Genomic DNA, 22,823 nt, shown 5'->3' with positions numbered 1-22,823 from the left:
CGCAAAAAATCTGGACACAGGAAGGAAGGGCTCATGTTGTTGGTGATTCCAACGTGGTGATTCCAAAGGTCAGACCAACGTGCCGAGGACTTTTGCTGGCGCAGACGCTCCTGAGAACTTTTTTCCCTCTTATTAGTCACGACTGTTATCTGATACTATGAGAGCGAGCTTGTGAATGTCAGGGATGTGAATTTTGTGAAGTTTATGTCGCGTTAGCGGAGTTAGCTTTTGTGCTTCTCTAGGCGTAGAAAAAATGCTCAGCCCTGGAGAAATTCAAGAGAAAACAATTCATTAGCTATTTGCTGTTCCTGGAAATAGTGTTAATATATTTGTATGCCTTTAGTGCTGCCCTCTTACAGTATGCTTAGTTTTTACTGGCAGTGAATATGCATTTATGTAGGTAATAACTGGCTCCTTGTATGTGGTGGTCTGTTTGCATAAAAAGGCCAGCAGCAGAGGCAGCTCTTTGCAGCCAAGACGCCCAGTGGCAGCAAGCCGTCCCAAAGTGCCAGTCTCATCCCCTGTTCCTGCGAGGGTGAGTTAGTTGGTTCTGCTTTGTTTGGTTTCATCATCAGACACACCAAGGCTTAAGCCTCAAAGGCAGCAGCTTTTTTGATACTGTTAGAAGGCAGTTCTGACAGCAGGGTAATGCTGACCTCACAGAACATAAATATATTTCAAACTAGACCATTGCAGAGCCAAGCAGCTCAAAATTTTTTTATTCTGAAAGCACTTCGGCCTGAGTAAACTGCTATACTGCTTTGGCAGTTTAGAAGGACGGAAAATTGGGTGAGTTGGTGTTCCATGGTAACAAGAAAATTCAAACAGCGCTAGAAAGCAGTGCATGACATCCTTGTTTTTCTTTGAAACATTTCATGGAAGGAGTGCTGTGCAGCACTTGTGTTTACATAGATTCAGGAAGCATCTAAAAGAATGAACAGTTTTTGCAACAATAAAATTGATAGGCAGCGTATATTCATTCATTTGCCTGAATGAGTTACAGTTGAACCCCGATATAATGGAGTCTTACTTGCAGCCAAAAAATTCTTTAAATCACGAATTTAATTAAGTCTAGATTCCTCTCTTTCAGCAATCCAAATACAGTTAGATTCATGAACGCTCTTGGTAGATGGCAACTTGTAAATACTGTACAATCGCATGGTACAATTACAGTTATTCAAAATTCGCAATGGTATAAATTTTAAAAATTTCACATCCAGAGTGTGTTATATACAGTGCGTTGCGGTTCGGGATGATGTGAACTATTGCTCAACCCGTGGATGATACGAACAAGCAATCCACCAGGTGCGTGCTAGTGGGTGCCCACTGACATTGATGCTGTTCAAAGGGCACAAATTGGTTTCATATCGAGGGAAAAATAGGTCCAAATGAGCACTGTGGACTTTTCCGTCCGAAAATAATTGAGCAAAAAAAAATCGTATCAAGCCCGCGGCACAGTGGGGCTTGCGCCAGTGACGGGCGGCAGGCTTCGCCGCGCTACGCACATGGCTGCTGGTAGAGTGCACCACTGCGAGTTTTATATGTACACGACAGTTGAAACAGTGGTACATTCTGCACCTGTTTTGTTCTACTGATCGAAGTCCACCGTCAACTTTTATTCACAAAAGGCCACATGCGAACTGCACTCTGCCTCAGCTGAGGTTTCTATTTTCGTCTTGTCCAGGAGGCTCCTGGCATGCGATGCACGGGGACTTCGTTAAATTGGAAAGATTGCATAAAATTACTACATTAAATAACAAAAAAATACATGGCTTTCAGTGAAATGCAATGAATGTTGAACATGCCTTCTCCCACATTTCTTTAACTCTGTGCCTTTTTCACAAGATTCAGAGGAAAAATATATAGTATATAAGAAACCAATGAGCTGGAGTTATAACAGGGAAATTTTGTGAAAGTAGTCAAAATTATTTCCAATATGCTTAAAAAATTCCATGTAAATACTACAGCAAGAAATAAAAACATTTTTCTGAAAGCTGTGCCCCCCCCCCCCCCCCTTCCCATAAATTGCGGAAGTAAAAATAGCACCTGCTCCGTGGTTGTCTTGGATAATGCAAAAAAGGAAATATAACTTGTAATTTTATTTTTAAAACATATGCTTTTGAATTCAGCAATGTAATTTTGTAAACCTGACCTTATCTCTTGCCTTCACTCTGTGTCCTGCAGAGACCGTTGCAGGATGTTCCTGCCAACGTTGTGAAGCAGCCTGGCAGCTCATGGCACTGGAACAAGGCAACAACTGAGCGAGCACCCCGACATTGGAAGAAATACCCCGGTGCCCAAAATTACGCTCATGATAATGGTGAGGCATAGATAGTGCCTGGGTTCCAGGCTTGAACTGTGTTTCGTCCTTTCTTGGTTGTTGAAAGCGCACTTTTTTTTTATTGCAATAGCTTTAAAAGCTTCGTTGGGAATAAAATGTCACCTGTCATAAAATTCTTGCATTGGCTGGAGGGGAGTGACAGCAGCAGACAGGAGATGACAGCTGCAGTAGAATCTCAGTGTTAAGAACACGGCTGATAGGAATTTGTAAAATTCCTCGGCCGGGGTCAATTGGGTACAATGCGGCGAATTTCGGAAGTTCCGTACCCTTTTCTGTGCCACTGCGGATGATACAAAGATGCAAGCCGTGACTGCAACGGCTAATTGTGCTGTACACACCGCGAGCAATGATGCACAGCATGCACATCGCCGAGGTCGAGATCACCAGTTGCACTCTGCGTATCGCAAGTAGCGAGCTGAGGCTGCACGGCCGTGACTAAAACCTTTCAGCCATGAACAGACCGGCTTGCATTTTTCATGCTTCTGCACATGAATTTTGTTCGTTGGAATGATACAGAATTCCTGATGATACGAATTTTTTTGCGACCCCATGAGATCTGTCTCACAGAGATTCTACTGTATGTGTTTAGATGTGTCTCCGTTGCATTCATGTCACCTCGAGACACCTTTGGGGAAACATCTAACCATCAGCTAGATGACCCAAAGAGAAAGAATGACGCAAAATTCAATAAAAAGGCATTAGCAGCTCTTAATGCTATTAGCAGCTCTTAATGGCATATGTAACTAAATGTCCCAGCGATTTTTGCTTTCTATAGTGTTACTTGGACAGACAGAAGATATTTAAGGGTACACCGTGGACAACTCTATCCACTTTTTATTCTTGGTAAAAAGTGGCTGGGGTTCAATGTGGCTTGAACCTAGTTGTACGAGCGAAAGCTCTGTTAAGCATGGTCTCCACTGTCTCTAATCAAATGTCAAGGTCAAGTACCCAGTGGTCATAGTCACATGATCACGTGGTCATACTACCATCGCTTGGGCCATGCCGCCATGCAGTTAAGTTCAATTTGACCTTGTGAGGCATTGAAGGTCATTGTCTCATCCAGATCGAAATTGCAAGTTGTACCCCAAGTAGTAGACCTCTCTCTTTAGAAAAATTGGTTCTGTGGCTCTTTCTTACTGTACATTGATGGTGTGGCAGCTAAAGACTCATTTCTTGCCAAGCAAATTGGATTTAAAAATCTTCCGACCACTCGATTCAATCCCCTAATGTCAAGGTTGAAAAGGACTTTGTGATCATTGTTTGGAAGTGAATGGCCATGTAGCCTAGACTCAGGGATGCATCCAGAGCAAAACTGCGGTGCAGCAACAAGTTTTTCTGTGCATGTATCCCTGTCTCACTGCACCGCAGTTTTCCTGTGAGAAAGGTCTATGGTGGTTTGTGGGTTTTTGGCTTCTTGTTTTGCTTTTTGCTACTCAACAAACTGCTTTGGTCGAACCCGGATATATCGAACTGAAAGGGTATTGCAAAATGGTTTAATATAGTATTTATAACTTGATATATAAAAATTCCTTTAGACAATCTTGTCTGTATTCCAGAAGCAAGCATACATTACACCCATGCTAGTGACACACTTGCAGCAATGTGCTGGCAACGCCCTGCTCACTAGATGTTGCTAGGCGTAACCTGCTTGGCATCAAAGCCACAGCAGGCGGTTCTTAGGAACTGGCGGCTGCCTATCAAAAGATGTCTAACCTGCTTTCCAGAACACTATGAATAGAATAATCGGTCATTAAAATTAAGGTGCAGTTGGTTTCCACAACATTGGCAGCAAAGTGAGCTAAGCAAAAGCCGCCAGTAGGTTTTGGTTAGGTTTACTTCATCGCATGGCAGCGATGTGGCTTGGAAAATGAGTACAAGAACTTGAAGGCTACCCTGAAGCACACCCCTCGTTCACGTTGTCACGCGGTTTCATAGCGCTAGCGTTGCCAGCAGGTGCTCGAGGCCGCGCAGCCAACATGCCGCCGCACGCGAAGAGTGATTGAAGAGCTCTGTTAGAGAAGCACTTCTTGCAAGGGCGTGGCACAGAGTTCGATATATCAGATGACCGGCAAAACTGGAGTTTGAATACTGCAGGATTTGCCTATACTTCTGCACAGAATTTTCAAGCCGATAATCTATGTGTTGAGTACATCCGGTAATTCGAAATATCCAGGTTCGATATGTCCGGTCGGCGACTGTATTCCTTCTTTAGTTGCACATTCTGCAAGTAACATAAGGCAAGTTCGTTTCACCTCTATTGTAATTTAATTGAATCAGGTTACTGCAATTGTTTGCCATGGGCTGCCGGCTGAAAAGACGGAAAATAGCACGGATTGTCAGTGGCATACCTAACCTGTGTTTCGGAGTGCTGTGAAGTTTTTTATCGCTTTAAAATTAAGATGCATTAAAGACGGGATATACAGGATACAAGCGAGTCAGTTCTGTCTTTTACTTGTTTTTAGTGCCGTGCTTTGTGGCCTGACGATTTCTGAGAAGTTGAGTCACTTCACTAGCCTAATAACTTTTTTGTTTGCATGGTCACATGATGCTCTTGCCTGCTGTAGGTTTCCACAAACCCAGCATGAATGCATGGATGTGGTTCCTGAAGAGGGCTGGCGTGGTGCGCCAGAAGGCTTTCATGTATGCCAAGCTGCTGATGTGGCACGGCGTGAACCCATCCAGCATGTGGCTCTTCACAGGCCAGGACATCTTTCAGATGGGCATCGGAGACTTCCGCGACATCTACCTGATACAGGAGCATGCCCACCAGCTCCATTCAGTGCATCGCTCTACAGAGTATAATGTAAGTTGTCTGATGGCGTGAAAAGCAGTTAAAGAGGCATTTGCATTATACGACGTACGTAATCCGAAGTTCCAGTATCCCACCTGTTGTCACGCCACTTAGTATGCACTAGGTGGCATGCATACTAGGTGGAACTAGGTGACATGCTTACACACATACTGTCGAACCTCAGTGTACGGAATATGGATGCAACTAACTATTGGCTGTACCAAGCCCTTTGAAAATTTTTTAACTAACCCATGCTATTTTTACTACATAAGACTGAATGCGGTTGGATGTAAAACGGATTACTGAACTTTACAGCGCTGCGTGGTGCAAGCGGCAAGCTTCACTGTACCACGAGTGGCTGTAAGTGCTACGACTAGCATTCACGCCATGGTCTGCACCTTTATCTCGCATTTGCCAACAGGGCCAAAGAAGATATAACGGTGTGGAGGGTTGTTAACCACGTGGTTGGCAAGCGTTCGCTACTCTCACACTCATCAACAGTGCCCTAGTACCATCAGAGTAGACATTTGTCACAATCCCTTGTCAATCAGCTGTCATGGAGGTGGCAATAACAGCGGTAGCTTTCATTCTGATGTACCATTTTTCGAGCAACTGCTGTGATGCGGAGGAGACACTCTAGCTGACATGGGACCTGCCATCGCTGTGTCCTGGCGGGTCTGTGCAGAAAAGTCAACCTAACTGGCGTTTTGCACTGTTCATTGCGGTCTCCAGAATTGCCACGAGCGCCATCAAAATGGCGCTAAAATTTTGCAAGAGGTCCCTTGTTCCTTAATAAGGTTCACCTGAGTTGCTTTGCTTTAAATGTCTCAATTTTATATTACTAATTTCGGATGTATTGGGCTACATTATGGTTTTTTACCTGAGATGTTCAACATCATGGCATAATTAGCACATAGAGCGGGGAAACATTTCAGCCAACCACCAGCACCACATTTCACCAGGTGATAACAGTGATTTTAGATAAAAGGGGTGTCTGCTGAACAGTTTCTTGGTGGAAACCATTTGTATAGTCACTGCCTGATTTTTCGGACTCTGCGGACCTGAAAAATGGTCTAAATAATTGAAAGCTCCGAAAAAAAAAAAAACGTGAACTTCAACAAAGCAAACACTTTTCTGTAAAAGTTCAGCTCTGAAAAATCACGAACTTCAGTGTTTTCCTCGTTTTGTTTGCGAATGTTAATACTATTACACTGTATTTAAGCCAACGTCATGCTTCTATTACACCCACACCACTTGATGTCACCAATAACAGAAAATGCGATGCGGCCACAAGTCATGCCGCGAATGTGCCGCAAAATACGCCCCACGCGAAGCAAAAAAGGTAGTGAAGTCCGAGCAAGGGAACCCTCCTTCTATCGCCCGCATCTCAGGGCATCTTAAGCCTTTGTCCTGTATTCAACGCGATCGGACGCTCTTCTTTGTAGACCACATCGATGGCAATGAAGAATGTGCAATTACCTCTAGTTGCAATGATGAAGAACAAATATTCAAAGCCAAGCCTATTCATACCGGTCTGTCGGATTGACTCCATTCAAATCCAAGGTGGCACCTTTAACGGCTGCGAAGAACCGGTTGTTAAGGCGATGCCCGCTCGCATCTATGTTAGGTAGAAAAATCATTTTGGTTGATAAAACGATCTCTGGAGTATCACTGGCATCTATTTTAGTCCGAAGAATCGAACCTTTGGACTCCACAGAGTCCGAAATATATACGTCATGAATATGCACACATTCTTACGAGGTGTGTGGTGGCTCCAAAACAAAGCCTGAATTATTGGAGTCCGAAAAATTGGTCGCCCACTGTAGATGCCTTTGAAGTAGCTTCTGTTACTTGTAAAATAAAGAAAACAAGACAGATGTCTCAGAATGTCTTGTGTCATTGTAAGAAGTAAAATGTGCATGATGAATAAACTGGCTTTGTTCCAGTCAGTGCCTGTGCCTACTGTTAAAGTGCAAATCTTCACAGCTTATAACAGTGCAGGGATGCCTTTGTGACATTTTTTTTTTAGACTAGCTCGCACCTCATACATCCTCGAAGCATGGTTGTTGGATGCTGTAAGTGTTTGTACCAACATATAGAGTACACAAAAACCTAGCATAATTCTAAGTTTTGCAATACATGCGTTAGTTTTTGATCAGCATGTTATATTTATTTCCTTGGTAGGGCAACGTGTTGGATGGATCAGGGTACCTTAATCCATACCATGAAGGTAAGCACCTCATTTCTTTTTACCTTCATTTTGATGTGCATGCATGTGAGAAAGCGATAAACATGTCTGGGACTGCGCACTCTTAACTCCGTGCTGAATCTATGGCTGTGAATGAAAGGCTGTGTTCAGGGTTCTTGTGAATCCTGGAATTTTTCTCATACAAATGAGATATGAATGTGCAGAAACCAGCTTTAAAATCTAATATTTGCATAACACCGCAAAACTTCTAAATGGGGAAAAGCTCTGGCAGGTCATACAAAACTACTTACTGCTTTTATTGCCTTGAAAAATGGTTATTTCCTTACAAAAAGATAGTTAATCTGGCGCCGACATGGCAGCCAGACGCTTACATCTTGTTCTTCTTCACGTGCTGCAAATGATGGCGATTTTCGATGCTGCCGCGATGTCGACGTGCCTGCCAATGAACGGAGCCGCTTCTACCGAGCAAGTCTGTTCTGCTGACCTGGCTTTTTTGGGTGACGCTTCGCCGTTGGACCTCACAGCGCTACCGGCGCTCGAACGCTTCATCGACTGGCAACCCTGGAACCTTCCGCACATGCATGACCTACATAAGCAGCTGTTGTACCCAGCCACTCCGGGATCTGGCGCCGACATGGCAGCCAGACGCTTACATCTTGTTCTTCTTCACGTGCTGCAAATGATGGCGATTTTCGATGCTGCCGTGATGTCGACGTGCCTGCCAATGAACGGAGCCGCTTCTACCGAGCAAGTCTGTTCTGCTGACCTGGCTTTTTCGGGTGACGCTTCGCCGTTGGACTTCACAGCGCTACCGGCGCTCGAACGCTTCATCGACTGGCAACCCTGGAACCTTCCGAACAAGCATGACCTACATAAGCAGCTGTTGTACCCAGCCACTCCGGGATCTGGCGCCGACATGGCAGCCAGACGCTTACATCTTGTTCTTCTTCACGTGCTGCAAATGATGGCGATTTTCGATGCTGCCGCGATGTCGACGTGCCTGCCAATGATCGGAGCCGCTTCTACCGAGCAAGTCTGTTCTGCTGACCTGGCTTTTTTGGGTGACGCTTCGCCGTTGGACCTCACAGCGCTACCGGCGCTCGAACGCTTCATCGACTGGCAACCCTGGAACCTTCCGCACAAGCATGACCTACATAAGCAGCTGTTGTACCCAGCCACTCCGGGATCTGGCGCCGACATGGCATCCAGACGCGTACATCTTGTTCTTCTTCAGGTTTGTTACTCTTACCTTTCTGTTAATGGCAAACCGTTTAGGAAGTCGACGCCAGATCCCAACTTTGCTGTGTGCATGTTTTTACGCCTTCTGTACGACGTGTGCGCAAGCTGTTCAGGATACATAGGTTTGTTTCAAAGAAAGCTTTTGCTTGCGGGAGACGTAGAGCAAAACCCTGGGCCTCTGTCTGCTGAGCAGGAAAAGCAGATGTTCGATACTATCATGACAATACCTGTGATACAACAGCAACAGACCGAAATATTGGACGAACTACGTTCCATTCGGCTTGAGCAAAAGAATCTCGAAGAAAAACTAACAAAACTCGCAGAAAAAGTCAAGAGCGTTGAAGATAATGTGTCACTGGTGCTCCCGCTAAAGCCTGAAGTAGAAAGGTTATCTCAAAGTTCCCAGAAACTTGCTGTCGCGTGCACGGCCCTCGAGTCATCGCATGATGACCTGGAGAACCAATCACGAAGAAACAACTTAATATTCTACGGCATCCATGACAAAGAAACCGAATCGTGGGAACAGTCTGAGACTAAAATTATCTCTTTTTGCGCTGAAAAGTTAAAACTTTCCGTTGACGCCGCTGCCATTGAAAGTGCGCACAGACTAGGAAGATATGCGCCCGACAAGCACAGACCCCTGATCGTTAAATTTTTGTCCTTTAAAGAAAAGAATCGTGTTCTTTCAAATGCTGCCAAACTAAAAGATACTGACTGGGCGATAAGCGAGGACTATTCGGCCAAAGTACGGCAACAAAGAAAAAAGCTCATGCAGTTTGCTAAGGCACGCGGCGGAAAGTTGAAACTGCGGTTTAATAAGCTAAACCTGGACAACAAAACCTATATGTACAACATTGAAACAGACGATATCACTTGTGTAAACCAATAGCCATCACCGAGGCTTTTAGCTAGCCCACAAACTGCTATTAAAAATGAACTTGTCTGTATTGTTGTTAATTGCCGCAGTCTAAAAAACAAAACTGACCAATTCCTCTCACTCTTACAAATGACGAGCGCACATGTGGTAATTGGAACCGAGTCATGGCTGGACAGCAACATAAGTGATGGTGAAATATTTCCTCCATCCTATACCACGTATAGGAAGGATCGCAATGTACGCGGTGGTGGTGTGTTCATCCTCGTTCATAGCAGTTTGAGAAGCGTGTCTGTTAACTTAGACAACGATTCCTCTGAAGCTGTCTGGTGCAGGGTACGGCTGGGCGATGGTACTTCTTTGGCAATTGGCTCTTTTTATAGGACGCCCGGTTCAACCTGCGCACAGCCATTTTTTGAACTTAGCAACACATTATTAGCCTTAGACTCAACACATATTATCCTTGCCGGTGATTTTAATATGCCCAGCGTAGAATGGTCTTGTTTTAAACCAGTAATTCGCACTGCATCCCTCTTGTATACCGCTTTCCGTGAAGTAATTGGTGCTCACTCATTATTTCAGTTTGTTCAAACCCCTACCAGACTCGGCCTTACCAGTGCTAATGTGCTAGACTTGTTTTTCTGCAATGACCCTAGCCTAGTCTCGTCTGTCATAACGCTGCCAGGCATAAGCGACCATGATGTAGTTTTAGCAAAAATATCCTGTAATGCTATGAAGACCCACCACACCCAACCACGCAAAGTGTCTTTTTATGAAAAAGGGGATTATGCTTCGCTATCACAGGAACTCGACGCATTTTTTCCTGAGTTTCTTTCACGTCAGCCATCCCTGAATATTGATTCCTTCTGGAACTTGTTTAAAACTAAAATTTTGTCACTGACGCAGACTTTCATCCCATCCCGCTTGATTTCAGCCAAGCGTCGTGACGATATGCATTGGATGAATAGGCAGTTGCGGGCAATGATCAACCGGCGGAAACGGCTCTTTCGCAGATATTGTGATACGCCCGCACTAATTTTGTACTCCGAGATGAAAAAGCAAACTAAGAACTTATCGAAAGAAATCCGTAAAGCGAAAAGGGCATACTTCAGCACACTAGGCCAACAACTAAATACAAACCCAAAGGCAGTCTGGAAATATGTTAAAAATAAGAGAAACAGCAGGGTCTCTGCACCTGATATACTAGACGCAACTGATTTTGGAAGGGATTCAAAAGGTAAAACGAGAAGTTTCAATCTTTATTTCCAATCGGTGTTTTCCGATCCCATTAATACACATACTGACTTTCAATCTTCCAGCACCCTGACCAGAATGAATGACGTAGAAATTTCTGAACGGGGGATCATGCTTTTATTACAGAAAATTAAAGTTACATCAGCACCAGGGCCTGACAACATTTCCAATTACGTTTTGAAAAATTGTGCAGCTTCAGTTGCCCCGTATCTCGTTGCATTATTTCAGAAATCGTTAGAGAATTCTTCTTTGCCCCTTGACTGGAGAAGTGCCAATGTCGTTCCGATTCATAAGAGTGGTGATAAAACTAAAACATGTAACTATAGGCCCATATCGCTGACGAGCGTGTCGTGCAAAACACTGGAACATGTCATTTATACTCAGTTAATTAGCCATCTACAAAACAATAGTTTTTTCTGTTCGACACAACATGGATTTAGGTCCGGCTTCTCATGTGAAACACAGCTCGTGGAATTCACACATGACATTTCTGTTTCCTTAAACTCCGCCGGTCAGGTAGATTGTATATTTTTAGATTTTCGAAAAGCGTTCGATTTAGTTGCTCACAACCTATTGTTACAGAAGCTTTCAAAATTAAATATTCCTACCTCACTCTTATCCTGAATTGAGGCGTATCTTGCGGAAAGGAGACAGTGCGTGGTTATCGACGGTGTCAGCTCGGAAAGTGTGGGTGTAACTTCAGGTGTTCCGCAGGGGTCGGTTTTGGGCCCTCTTCTATTTCTCATTTTTATAAATGACCTCACTAGTAACATTTCAAGTATAATCAGACTTTATGCTGATGACTGTTGTATCTACCGCAATATTTCTTCTGAAGCAGATGCAATTTCACTACAGCATGACCTCAACTCTGTATTCTCTTGGTGCAACAACTGGAATATGGCGCTAAACATTTCCAAATGTAATCTGGTCCGGTTTACAAAAAAGAAACAATTCCTCCAAACAGACTATTTCCTTGGTAGCACTGAATTATCCGCAGTTTCAACTTATAAGTACTTGGGAGTCTTTTTTTCTACTGACCTATCATGGAATACACACGTAAATTACATATCTGCTAAAGCCAGTCACACGTAACTTTAAGGACGCTCCCCTTACGCTGAAGGAGACATTATACATGTCTACTGTACGTCCGATACTTAAGTATGCTTCCGCGGTTTGGGACCCGCATACAAAACTGAATATTGAGGAGCTGGAGCGCGTCCAGAAACGGGCTGCTAGGTTTGTGTCCGCCGATTACAATTTCCAAAAAAGTTCTTCTGGTTTGCGCGAGAAGTTGGGATGGCCATTACTTGAAAACAGGCGCAAATATTTGAGACTCTCTTTCTTTTATAATGTGCTTAATAATAAAACTGGAATTCCAAAAGAGAAATACATTAGTGAACCCAGCTACATTTCCGCCCGCACTGACCACCCACTTAAGGTGCGCGAGTACAATTGCCGTATAAACGTATTCAAATATAGTTTTTTCCCACGAACAGTGCATGATTGGAACTGTCTCCCTTCGCGGGTCGCTACCGCTCCTCCTACATCGTTTCTGACCGATTTGCAAAGCCACCTGTCAATATAAGTGCAATAATTCTTGTCCGAGTGTATTATGTTTTAAGCAGTGCTGTATTTTAAAATGTATCTTTTTTGTGTGTGTGTATGTGTGTGTTTAGGGTATGTTTGCCTTTCTACAATGGTTTTTATTTTGTTTGTTTGTTTGTTTTTGCTTCCGTGTGCATGGGTTTATTGTATTTTCTGTGTAGACCGCATCATTTGCCTAATTTATTATGTACTAGATGTTTGTTCTTATTTATGATGTTTCCCCCCCTACAATAATGCCCCAATGAGGGCGCTGTAGGTACTGTGTATAAATAAATAAATATAAATAAGAGGAGCTTTTAGCACGGAAACTCGCCCTATAAGCAGCCACCAAAAGGTTGGGCTGAAAGAATGGGAGAAGAATATAGAACAGAAGGCATAGAGAATCTAGTGGTATACATGGAAGCTCAGTTGGAGGAGGAAGCAGAAATCAGCATGAAAGATTTCTATGGAAGCAGAGAAATTGCTACTAATGATACAGATGGTTTTGGTATTATATGGTAGTTACGATATATACTCGTGTAAGGGCTGTGCCCCTTACTTGGCAGGGCAGCCAGTATCTCTAAAAATATTGCTTCATGTGTGCATAAGTTTGTCCACGTGGTATGTTACGCTGGGAGCTGATAGGCAGTAACTGCCTGCAACGTGCCAGAAATGCAATTGCTTCAATTATGCATTCGAAAATGTTCCGCGATGCATTGGACAAACATCCTGGCAGACAGTCCTGTGAAGGCTCTGCCTTGAGCCACGGTCACACTGCCATTTATGCTGCAGTTCCTGAACAACTTCAGTGCCTAGGTTCACCAGAAAGGAAAAAAATTAATAAAACATTGTCATGATGCTCGTCTGCGATGTAAAAGCGAGACTTGAGCACACCCTGGCTGGCGTCGGGCTTCTTGCAATGATGTGCTGCCCACTGGCACGCCAGCCAACAGTAAGTAATTGCACGTCGCTTGCTCGGTGTCTCTAGGCCTAATGTTCTCTGCGATAAAGACTCAGAAAAAGCAGGGTGAGGGGGCCACGCACCGCCGCTCACTGCTCGCAGTGCGTACCACGCGCTTAGCGATCACGATTTCAGCGATGTGAGGGGCCGCGCACCGCCGCTCGCTGCTCGCGGTGCGTATCACGCGATTAGCGATCGAAATTTCAGCGATGTGAGGGGGCTGCGCACCGCCGCTTTCGGTGCGTACCACGCGATTTCATCGATGTGAGGAGGCCACGCACCGCTGCTCGCGGTGCATACCACGCGATTGCATCGATGTGAGGGGGCCGCGCACCGCCACTCGCTGCTCGCGATGTGTACCACGCGATTAGCGATCACGATTTCAGCGATGTGAGGGGGCTGCGCACCGCCGCTTTCGTGCGTACCACGCGATTTCATCGATGTGAGGGGGCCGCGCACTCCTGCTCGCTGCTTGCGGTGCATACCACACGATTGCATCGATGTGAGGGGGCCGCGCACCACCACTCGCTGCTCGCGGTGCGTACCACGCGATTTCAGCGATGTGAGGGGGCCATGCACCTCCGCTCGCTGTTCGCGATGCGTACCACGCGATTAGCGATCACGATTTCAGCGATGTGAAGGGGCCGCGCACCGCCGCTCGCGATGCGTATCACGCGATTGGCGATCGCGGTTTTGGCGATGTGAGAGCCGTGCTTAGTGCTTGATGGTGTGATCGCGGCTCACGAGTTCGGAACATCCGAAATTCCGCACGCTGTGCGCAATGCACTCTGGCAGGGGAATTTCACGAATTCGTATCATCGCGAAATTCGTATAAACCGTGTTCGTATCACCGAGATTCTACTGTGTAAATATATTCTCCAGTGCTCTTTCATGAAGCGACCTGGTGGCTCCTATGTTACTGTCATTTGTATTGACCCTTTCTTCTCCTTGTAGGGCTTTTCATTGTGTTATGCTTCCGCAAGTATCGAACTATCAGCATCTTGCCTTTTAATTGAAATTTCCTTCCAACCTTCAGGTATTATTTGCCTGCATGTGACCGTACAGTTACTGCCACATCTGTAGTACTTCTAGTACTGTAGCTTCCGTCAAACTTCGCCACAATGAAATTCACAGGACCCGCGAAAAATTTCACTTAAGTGGGAACTTCGTTCTTGTGAAATCAGGCCAGAGCTATATCCAGGCCATCGGACTCGATATAGTTTATGAACAGTATTTAGTTCCAAAAATCTCTCAGCTTTGCTCTTTCGCCTTAGCGCAGTTTTCGTGGTACTCCAACAACTCGAGCAGTGGACATATGCACGCATTAAGCACACCCACTGCATTGGCTGTCAAAATTTTTTTTTTTGTAGCAATAGCTACATTACGGTAGCATTTCGAGCCTTCAGCGTGGCGGCGCTGCCACCCTGTGGCTGCGCCACCACGCTGTCACGTGGTTGGTCACGTGGTGCGGCGCCGTGGTTGATCACATGGTTCGTCACGTGGTTAGTCACGTGACCAAGTTCCACTCTGTCAGCTGTAGCTATCGCGTCACTCCAGGTTTAACCAAAGATAAACCACCGCCAATTTTTTCTTTTTCTGTTCACGCGATAGAAGTAAGCACCCCTGTTTTCAGTCTGCAAGATTTCGTACCGAGACCGTGCTGGCTGCAGGCATTTTGGCACGCATGTGCTTGCATCACTCTTCGTTTAGTAGTGGTTTACATGCACCCACTTTTCCCCACATCACTTTTCTGAAAAAAAAAAAATAACTTGGAGGTCAGTTACTCTTTGCCTTTAAGGAGGGACGCGGCTCTTATAATGGCCAAATATGCCCAAAAAATCTGTTTTGAGAAAAATGCATTTTCTAAATGTTTGTACCTTCAAGCACCTGCTCTCAAAATATTAACGCTGAATTCAGTCGGGAAATACGGCAAAATCGACTTTCAAAACATCGCGGGAGCCACGAAATTCCCCGAAACTGGCGAAATTTGTTCGAACTTCCCGCACGTGCCGCTGGCAAGCATCCGGTCGATTAGCACCATCTTAGGCTCATTTTGAAGCTTGTTTCTTTGTGCACGTTTTGGTGCATTTCAAAATGCCTTTGGTCAATGAGAACGATTGCAGTAGCCGGTAGACCTTTTCTTGTCTGCTAATTGGCTGGAGGGCGCTCGCGCGCAAGGCGATCCTCTTGTCCGAGGCCTACCATTGGGCGACGCGACCGGCGCGCCATTTTGTTTTGTTTCTCTTTTTTTTCGCCATCGTGGTTCCCATTTCGTATGTTAGACCACGTCTCTTTTTGCATAGCGCTCGCTTAGCGAAGTTTCCCGAGATCTTTTTGCAGTTTATTTTTTCCTACGTCGCATACTTTGTCAGTACAAAGTAACTGATGCGTACGTTTGAAGACGACGACGCGTGTACGTACGGGAGAAAGCGTCGCCCACCCAACGCACACCGCGATTCGATGTCGAGATGTTAGACTGTGCCGGATGATTGTTTGCAGCCACAGCGAGCGTCGCCTGCCTCATTGTATGTTCTACATTCGACCGTGCCGGATGATTGTTCGCAGCCACAGCGAGCGTCGCCTGCCTCATTGTATGCCCTACATTCGACCATGCCGGATGATTGTTCGCAGCTGCAGCGAGCGTCGCCTGCTTCATCGTATTCCCTACATTCAACCGTGCCGGATGATTGTTCGCAGCCACAGCAAGCATCGCCTGACTCATCGTATGCCCTACATTCGACCGTGCCGGATGATTGTTCGCAGCCACAGTGAGCGTCGCCTGCTTCATCATCCCCAGACTACAGCCCCGGACATGTGTAGATCACCAACATAACCACTCCAGACTACAGCCCAGGACAGGTGCAAATCACTGTCATCATGTACGAGAACTGTTTAGTTACTAAGCTTTTGCAGCCCTCATGGAAATAACTGCAAGACACTAGTAAAATATTGCCACTGACTTGGCTAGCTTTCAAGTTCACAAATTTTGCTGAATTCCTAATGACATATGCCATCTTGACCTTGGGTTGTCTGTGATATCTTCAGTTTTAGTTGACATATTTAGAATCCGAAGACAGTTTTGGAAATGGGAAGAACATGTCATTTTTGGTGGGAAATATCGCTGTGATGCTACCGACCATTCATCATATAACGTAATGTCAAACTTCAAATGCATTTTTCTCAGTTTCATATTTTTGGTCAATCTCCTCAGCTTTATGCAAGATTTTGATAACTACATTTTGTCTCGCAAGAATAACCTTGGTACCATTTTCTTCAGAGAGAAATAAGGCACCCAATGACATTCATACTTTTTTGTTTAAGCCACGCATAAATAGCAATCTGCAATTAGCTTAACGAGTTGCAGTGTCAAATACTGTGACCTTTTACTCTCAGCATAATATATCAGGATGAAACTAAGAATTTCATCGGGTATGGGAACTCTCCGGCTGTCAATTCATGCAACCAAAAGCAACAAAAATCAATGAGAAAGTTCATTAAAACTGCATAAGAAATTGCCTAATTATGCTCTAGACTTTGTAAGATAACTTTTGATCTAAGACCATCAGCTCAATTATGATTACATTTTTGGAATCAGAAAAGAAAAGATTGGAGGACGCCTAAGCTTCGCCTTTAAGAGTGGAACGCGACAGCATGTTGCAGCACTGCCAGGGAGTCCACGGAACGTCATCGCCCGTTCGGCGCGCCGCCTTGCCCGTCAGACAAATCGCTCTGCTATGTACGGTGAAACGGATGTGCGGAGCAGCATACCCCGTAAAAGCGCTGCCAGGAAACGCGCGGGACTCAAGTTGCAGTCTTAGTTCGTCGTCGGCACATCGTTCTCCGCCAGCATAGCTTCCGCGCTGAACAAACGGGCAGCAAGCCTCAAGCTTCATGGTGAACGTGCTTTGGATGTGTGCTGTGTTGTTAGTGAGCCCGTGTGATTCCTGACCCACTGCACCTGAACAAGAGATGTCAGACGCTCCACTTCCTTTCCTTAAAATCAATTTTCATTTCATTTTCTTTTCCTTACAGGGCAGTTCAGGTCTCCACAGAGAAATGTGAGACAGGCCTCACTTCCTTTCCTTAAAACCAATATTCATTTCATTTTCCTTCCCTTGGGGCGGGTGGCAGGTTGGGGTTGTCCATGGAAATATGTGACAGGCGTCCCTTTCTTTCCTTGCACTGTTGTGCACTATCTTAACGTTGGGGCAGTGGGGTATATTGCGAGGAGGAGGGATTTTTCACTCACGGGGAAGAGAAGGGATTTTTCGCTGACAACACCGCTTTTCTGTGACAGGAGCTCCTTAACAAATGCATCTGTGTACAAAACTTCATGAGATAAATAAAAAAGTTTGTATTAAGACCCTCGTCCCCCCTTAATACTAGAACGCGATAGCACTATCCTGCTGCCCCTGCTTATTGCCAGCCGCTGTTGTCTGCCGTGCACTGGCGTGCCCGTGGCCACATTCCAAAGCGAAAATGTATTAATCACTGGACTGCTCGTCCACACTTGCGCCATCGTCCTCACTAGCGCTGCCGTCGTGATCACTGCTGCGGTCCCACAGCTCGTCGTTCTAACATCGTCGTGCAGCGAAATCCTGCATCTCGCAAACAGCCACATCATGACATTGCGTGGAACAGCTGAAAATTTTGCCTCGCTGCAGCTACCACAGCTGTATCACCCGTTGCGAACGTCGAACTTGTGGCCAGGCGCGCAGTTGTTTGTTCCTTTGGCGTAAAGAATGACGGCCATCTTGAATGTAGCCGTGAACAAGTGCTGGTCACTTACCATACCCAGAGCGCTTATGACGAATGACGAAGCACTACATTAAAAACTTGTGAAACACGGCCGGCAGTAGTAAAATGCGTCAGAGCCAAAGAGAAACTACGCGTGAGCGCCGTCGGCTCTTCCATCGGCTACTGACACTCCCCAGTGCCTCTGCGGTTCTGACTGGGGGTTCCGCCGCGATTCGAATAGCTGCCCTTCCATCAGCTATCGACGCTCCCTTGAGTGCCAATTGCGCGGTTGAAAGTAAGCAAAAAAAACTTGGGCGACGCCTATTAGAGTAGAACACGAATGCATTATCGGGCCACCGTCGCCGCCGCTTATCAGCAGCCGCAATCTGTGGCCGCGTGTGGGGAGTGGGCTGGTGCTCGTTTGCTGCTTATCAACAGCCACCATCGGCCACCGCACGTTCTGGGGACGCTGGTTCTGCACTTTGACATAGCAGCTGCTCAAGGCCAGCACCAAGAGCGATGTGACAGAGCCGCACAGCAAAAATGTAATCACGCTGTAGCGTGCCTGATCTCATTTGTCTTGTCTTTATTTATGGTGTGGTGCTTTGGTTTCAATTTTAAGTTAGCCCCTCAACTTCGGATTTTAAAATTTTGAAAAATAAGGTAGACTTATAATCATGTAAATACAGTACTATTAGGTCATGGGTTCGGAGCCGCATTTGATGAAGCTGAAAGGTGTGTACACCTGTGTACTGGGATTTCAGTGCAAGCTATAAAAGCACCAGATGGTCAGAATTAATCTGAAGCCCTTCCAGTACAACAGCATGCCTAAAGGCTCTTGGTATTGGTTTATCATATATTACAAGGACAATATTCTGAGAGGCGGCTCAAGATGTGGCAGACAAGGAAAATGAAACTACAGTTAAAGCTCATTAATTCGAATTTCTGGATAATTAAAATCGTACGACATGGTCCGTCCACACTCCATTGAAGTCTATGTAAAATATGGCCCGTTAATTTGAACGTGAATGGGCTGCACCACCGATAATTCGAACTACGCGCGCCGCGCCTGGTCGGCCTGGGCACGCAGTGAACCAAAAAACATTCCCGCGGGGCTGCACCGCCTCTTTGGTGGAGTTGAGGTTGGATTAACGGGGGAGGGGATTTCTCTCCATGTTAGCGGCGACATGGCGGTAGCGACTAACTGTGTGACCGCTGTGGTTTTACCCGCGATGCTTGTACTGGTTTACTGATTGATCTCAAAGGCTTCAGCAGCTTGCTGCGTTAGCTTTTTGCTGTGGAGCTATTGATGACGTGACCAGTGATGAGGTACAGCTAATTAGACGCGTCGCAGAGTCTCCAGCTTTCAAAATCCGAAATTGCAACGCACGCGAAGCGAACGATTTTGAACTCTGGCTGATGTGTGCTACAAGTCTTTGTTGTGTTTGTCCCGGTTTTCCAGCGCCCTTTGCATATGATTGGTTGGAGCCAATGTGGTCAACTTACACAGTGTGCTAGGGTGTAGTAATATGGAAATGTTATCCGTCTGTGGTAATTACTGCGTCAAGATGCTTCAAGAGAAGGCAAACCTTGCCTGAAGTCAATGCTGGTGCATTATCGATTGAGGATATCGCCAAAAAGCATTCTCACTGGTTTGCTAGTTTGCGACTCTGGCTCAGAAGGCTGGAAAATAGGGCAGTGTACGTGCGGCCGTCCTAGCTACCTTTGACTTTCGAGCTTAACGGTTGCACAGCCTCGCTGCTCGCAAGTGTGAATCTGTGAGGTTGCCCTGTTGTTCTGGTCGAAAAGAGGCAGTCACAGGATGGTTGCCTGCTGCTCGATTTACCAGCCTTGTGACTCCAGTGTGTCCCTCCGCTGCTCAAGTTCAGACTTGCTGAACAGTTGGGGGCTTTAGAACAGGTGTTGGCCGTTATCTTCTGGGAAATAAAGCAGAAGGTGATGGCTGCACACTTTAGAACAATAAAGTAGGAGCCTCAATACGTGACTGCTTCGCAAGCTCAGCGTACCGCATATTCTGTTCAATTTCGTAATTTCGAACTTCCGTTAAAGGGCCCCAGACAGGGGCTCCTAATCAAGTTTCCATATGTCTGGCATGCTTCAGGGTGCCGCTTCATAATTATCCTCCAGCAAGAATTTTTTTAATGCATTTTGAGGAAGCTGAGTTTTGGGGAACCAATGATAACCCCCGGCTGCTCGTCGTATCCCGGGTTTCGCGCGAAAGCCCGACACCCCACGTTGCCGCGAGGTGCAAAAGCGGCAATGTTTAAAAATGTATTGTAAATTTCCCGCTCGATTTTGAGGTCTCATACGCGGCATGGACGCTCAGTGGCCTGTATTCTATATGGTGCAAGCATTTTAAAGCCAAGCTCAAACACCCTTTTCTGTGGCCCTTTAATTCGAACGGCGTCGCCATCCCTTTGGAGTTTGAATTAACGCGCTTTTACTATGTGATGTTAGCAGTTGGCTGAGGGTAGTATTCTTTTACTCCATTGCTTTGCTACCTAGTTTGTGCAGTTTGGAAGACAGCTGCCATTATGACAGAATCAGCTTGCAGGCTTAGCACCAGCACATGCAAAGTGCCTTTGCTTGCCACTGCCCAACTGCAAAATGCATCTGAAAATCAAGTCAAGACGGCATGCTTGCTCAGCTTTTTTTTCCCTTTTTTCTGCAGGGCCACAGGAACAGGATGGTGCCTGCAACTTTGTCCACGTCCCTCTGCATCGCAATCAGAAGTGGTTCAAGAACCAGCGCATGACATTCAAGAACCAGCATTATTTTGGCCATCCAGCTAGGCATGGGCACAGCCGCTTCGGTACGTGGTTCATTGTGGGGATCTTTGCTGTCAGACAAGTGCTGGCTAGTTCTGGATGCTTTACGCCGGTGGTTATATGCTGTGTGCTTGCCCACCACGTGTCGTAGAAGTGTTGCCGGAGCTTAATTTGTGCTTGCTTCGTTTCAACTGACAAATAAGTCGAACTGATGCTCGGTTCCTGTCAAAGTCCAGTGCTTTCAAATGGACCAAAACTGTTTCAGGCAGGAAATTGCAAATGACAGTGTGGGCCATTGGTGTAGGACCACAAAAATAGTGAGAAAAAGCTGATTGAGTGCGAGCATAATAATTAGGGCCAGTTGGTGTGAATACTTGATTGGAAACAGCGCAAAGGACAGAATAATGGAGAGGCCAACACAAACACTAAGTACCTCAATTTCCTAGTGCCACATGGCACACAAGTAACACCAGCATCACGGCTTCTTTCTTCTGGCTCAGTCTTTATCTCCACATTAGGAAAGCTACATTTGTTGGCTGTGTGGGGGATTCCAAAGCATGGGGTCTGAATAACTGGTGGATTCAGCGTCCCAGCTTCCACCTTTTTTTTTTTGAACTGAGCTCCGAGAGTAGCAGGAGTCAACCAACGCCTAGAATAGTTTTCAGCCAATCGAGCGGCAGCTCCGCTTTTGCTTCTTTTTTGTTTTTTAGGTTTCCATGAATAAATATTTTAAGTTGCAGACAACATAGCCACGAATTAGACCCACCGAAATAAAAATATGCGCGGACTCTTTGCTTTTGCAGATCACTCCATGTATTACTATATATCACTCCGCTGATTGCAGAGCAGCAAGCCGCCACAAGACTGTCTGAATGGCACTCCACGTGTTGGTTGACACCTCCTCTTGTTGGAGGTCAGTTTTAAAAAAGAGGGAGGGGGGAGCCGGGATGTTCATTTCGATTTAATAGGCAAATCGGCCACAGAGGACAATAATTCAAAGTTTCTAAGAGTGTTTGTAGCATGTAGATCAAATTCCCATGGAAAAAAGGTGAGCTCGGAATCCTCTTTAGTGCACCATTATGCTTGGCACTGAAATCTATTCATCTGGATGCCTTACTAATGCAAATGACACTTTACTTTACTAAAAACAACAATGATAATACAGTAGAACCCCGTTTTATTTTTCACAAGACACCAGAAGGAGGTAAAAATCTATGCACTTGTAAACAGTAACTGAACACTCTTAAAAAGCGAAACATAGTAGTAGTGGATTGAATGCAAGTTCATTCCAGTCTCGGTGCTTGAAAAATTGTGCAGCGGCGTCTGCGATTTGTTTTATTATTTTGTGCATGAAGCGACACTCTTCCATGGAATTCCCGAGTCTTCACGGTGCCTGCGATCATCACTAGTGATCGTTCCACACACAAAAAATATTTCCTCGTTTGCCGGAGCAGCTGTCCATAGAAGGAAAGCAGCAGCAAGGAAGGCACATGTGCGGAGTAAGCAAAGCTGCCGATAGCATTGCTCTTGCACTGTTTTCGTGGCGAATGCTTTAATCATACGCAATTCTAGACTCGTGTGAGCCACAGGGGACAAAACAAAAGTGGCCAAAAGAAGCAACCTGTCGGTGCCAGGCCAACACTGTCCCCCACGGCATGGTTTTGTTTTCGCGGAGAAGTGCAGGAAGGGTGATCCAGCTGCATGATCGCTTCCTCATTCTCACAAGGGTGCAGGCACTTGAATGCTGAGCTAGAAACAAGAAAGAAGCAAAAAAAGAGTATCTTCGCTTGCACACACCACAGGCTGAAGTGCTGCATTTGCTCGGGTGTAAACACGTTCGAGCATGCATCGCAACTGACGTGGCGCGATGAAGGTGCAGTGATTTCTACCAGCAGTGGGCGAGTCGGCTGAGCGGGAGGACAATTCTGCGCCCTCTATTGTGATTGGCAAGTTAGGCACACTATGGCCTAGCCATGACCTACTCAAGTGATGGGCAGGTGATTGCAGAAATGGGCAGCGAAACCACTGCCACCAGTATGGCAGA

General features: G+C 45.7%; 1 protein-coding gene across 3 annotated transcripts in view; it reads left to right on the top strand.

Annotated features, from left to right (window-relative positions):
* The window catches only part of LOC144128134 (uncharacterized), a 50,834-nt gene that overhangs the window by 14,297 nt on the left and 13,714 nt on the right, over positions 1-22,823 (top strand). For 2 of the 3 annotated variants that reach the window (XM_077661225.1, XM_077661224.1), the window contains exons 6-10: positions 446-535; positions 2,185-2,320; positions 4,906-5,144; positions 7,317-7,362; positions 20,683-20,823. In XM_077661225.1, coding sequence (XP_077517351.1) covers positions 446-535; positions 2,185-2,320; positions 4,906-5,144; positions 7,317-7,362; positions 20,683-20,823 — 652 coding nt within the window. The remainder of the gene's footprint in view (positions 1-445; positions 536-2,184; positions 2,321-4,905; positions 5,145-7,316; positions 7,363-20,682; positions 20,824-22,823) is intronic. The other variant, XM_077661226.1, reaches the window with a different exon arrangement.

Source organism: Amblyomma americanum, chromosome 4 (genome assembly GCF_052857255.1).
Source record: "Amblyomma americanum isolate KBUSLIRL-KWMA chromosome 4, ASM5285725v1, whole genome shotgun sequence".
NCBI lineage: Eukaryota > Metazoa > Arthropoda > Arachnida > Ixodida > Ixodidae > Amblyomma > Amblyomma americanum.
The sequence above is the reverse complement of the archived record's forward strand: the minus strand, read 5'-3'. Positions and strand labels throughout refer to the sequence as shown.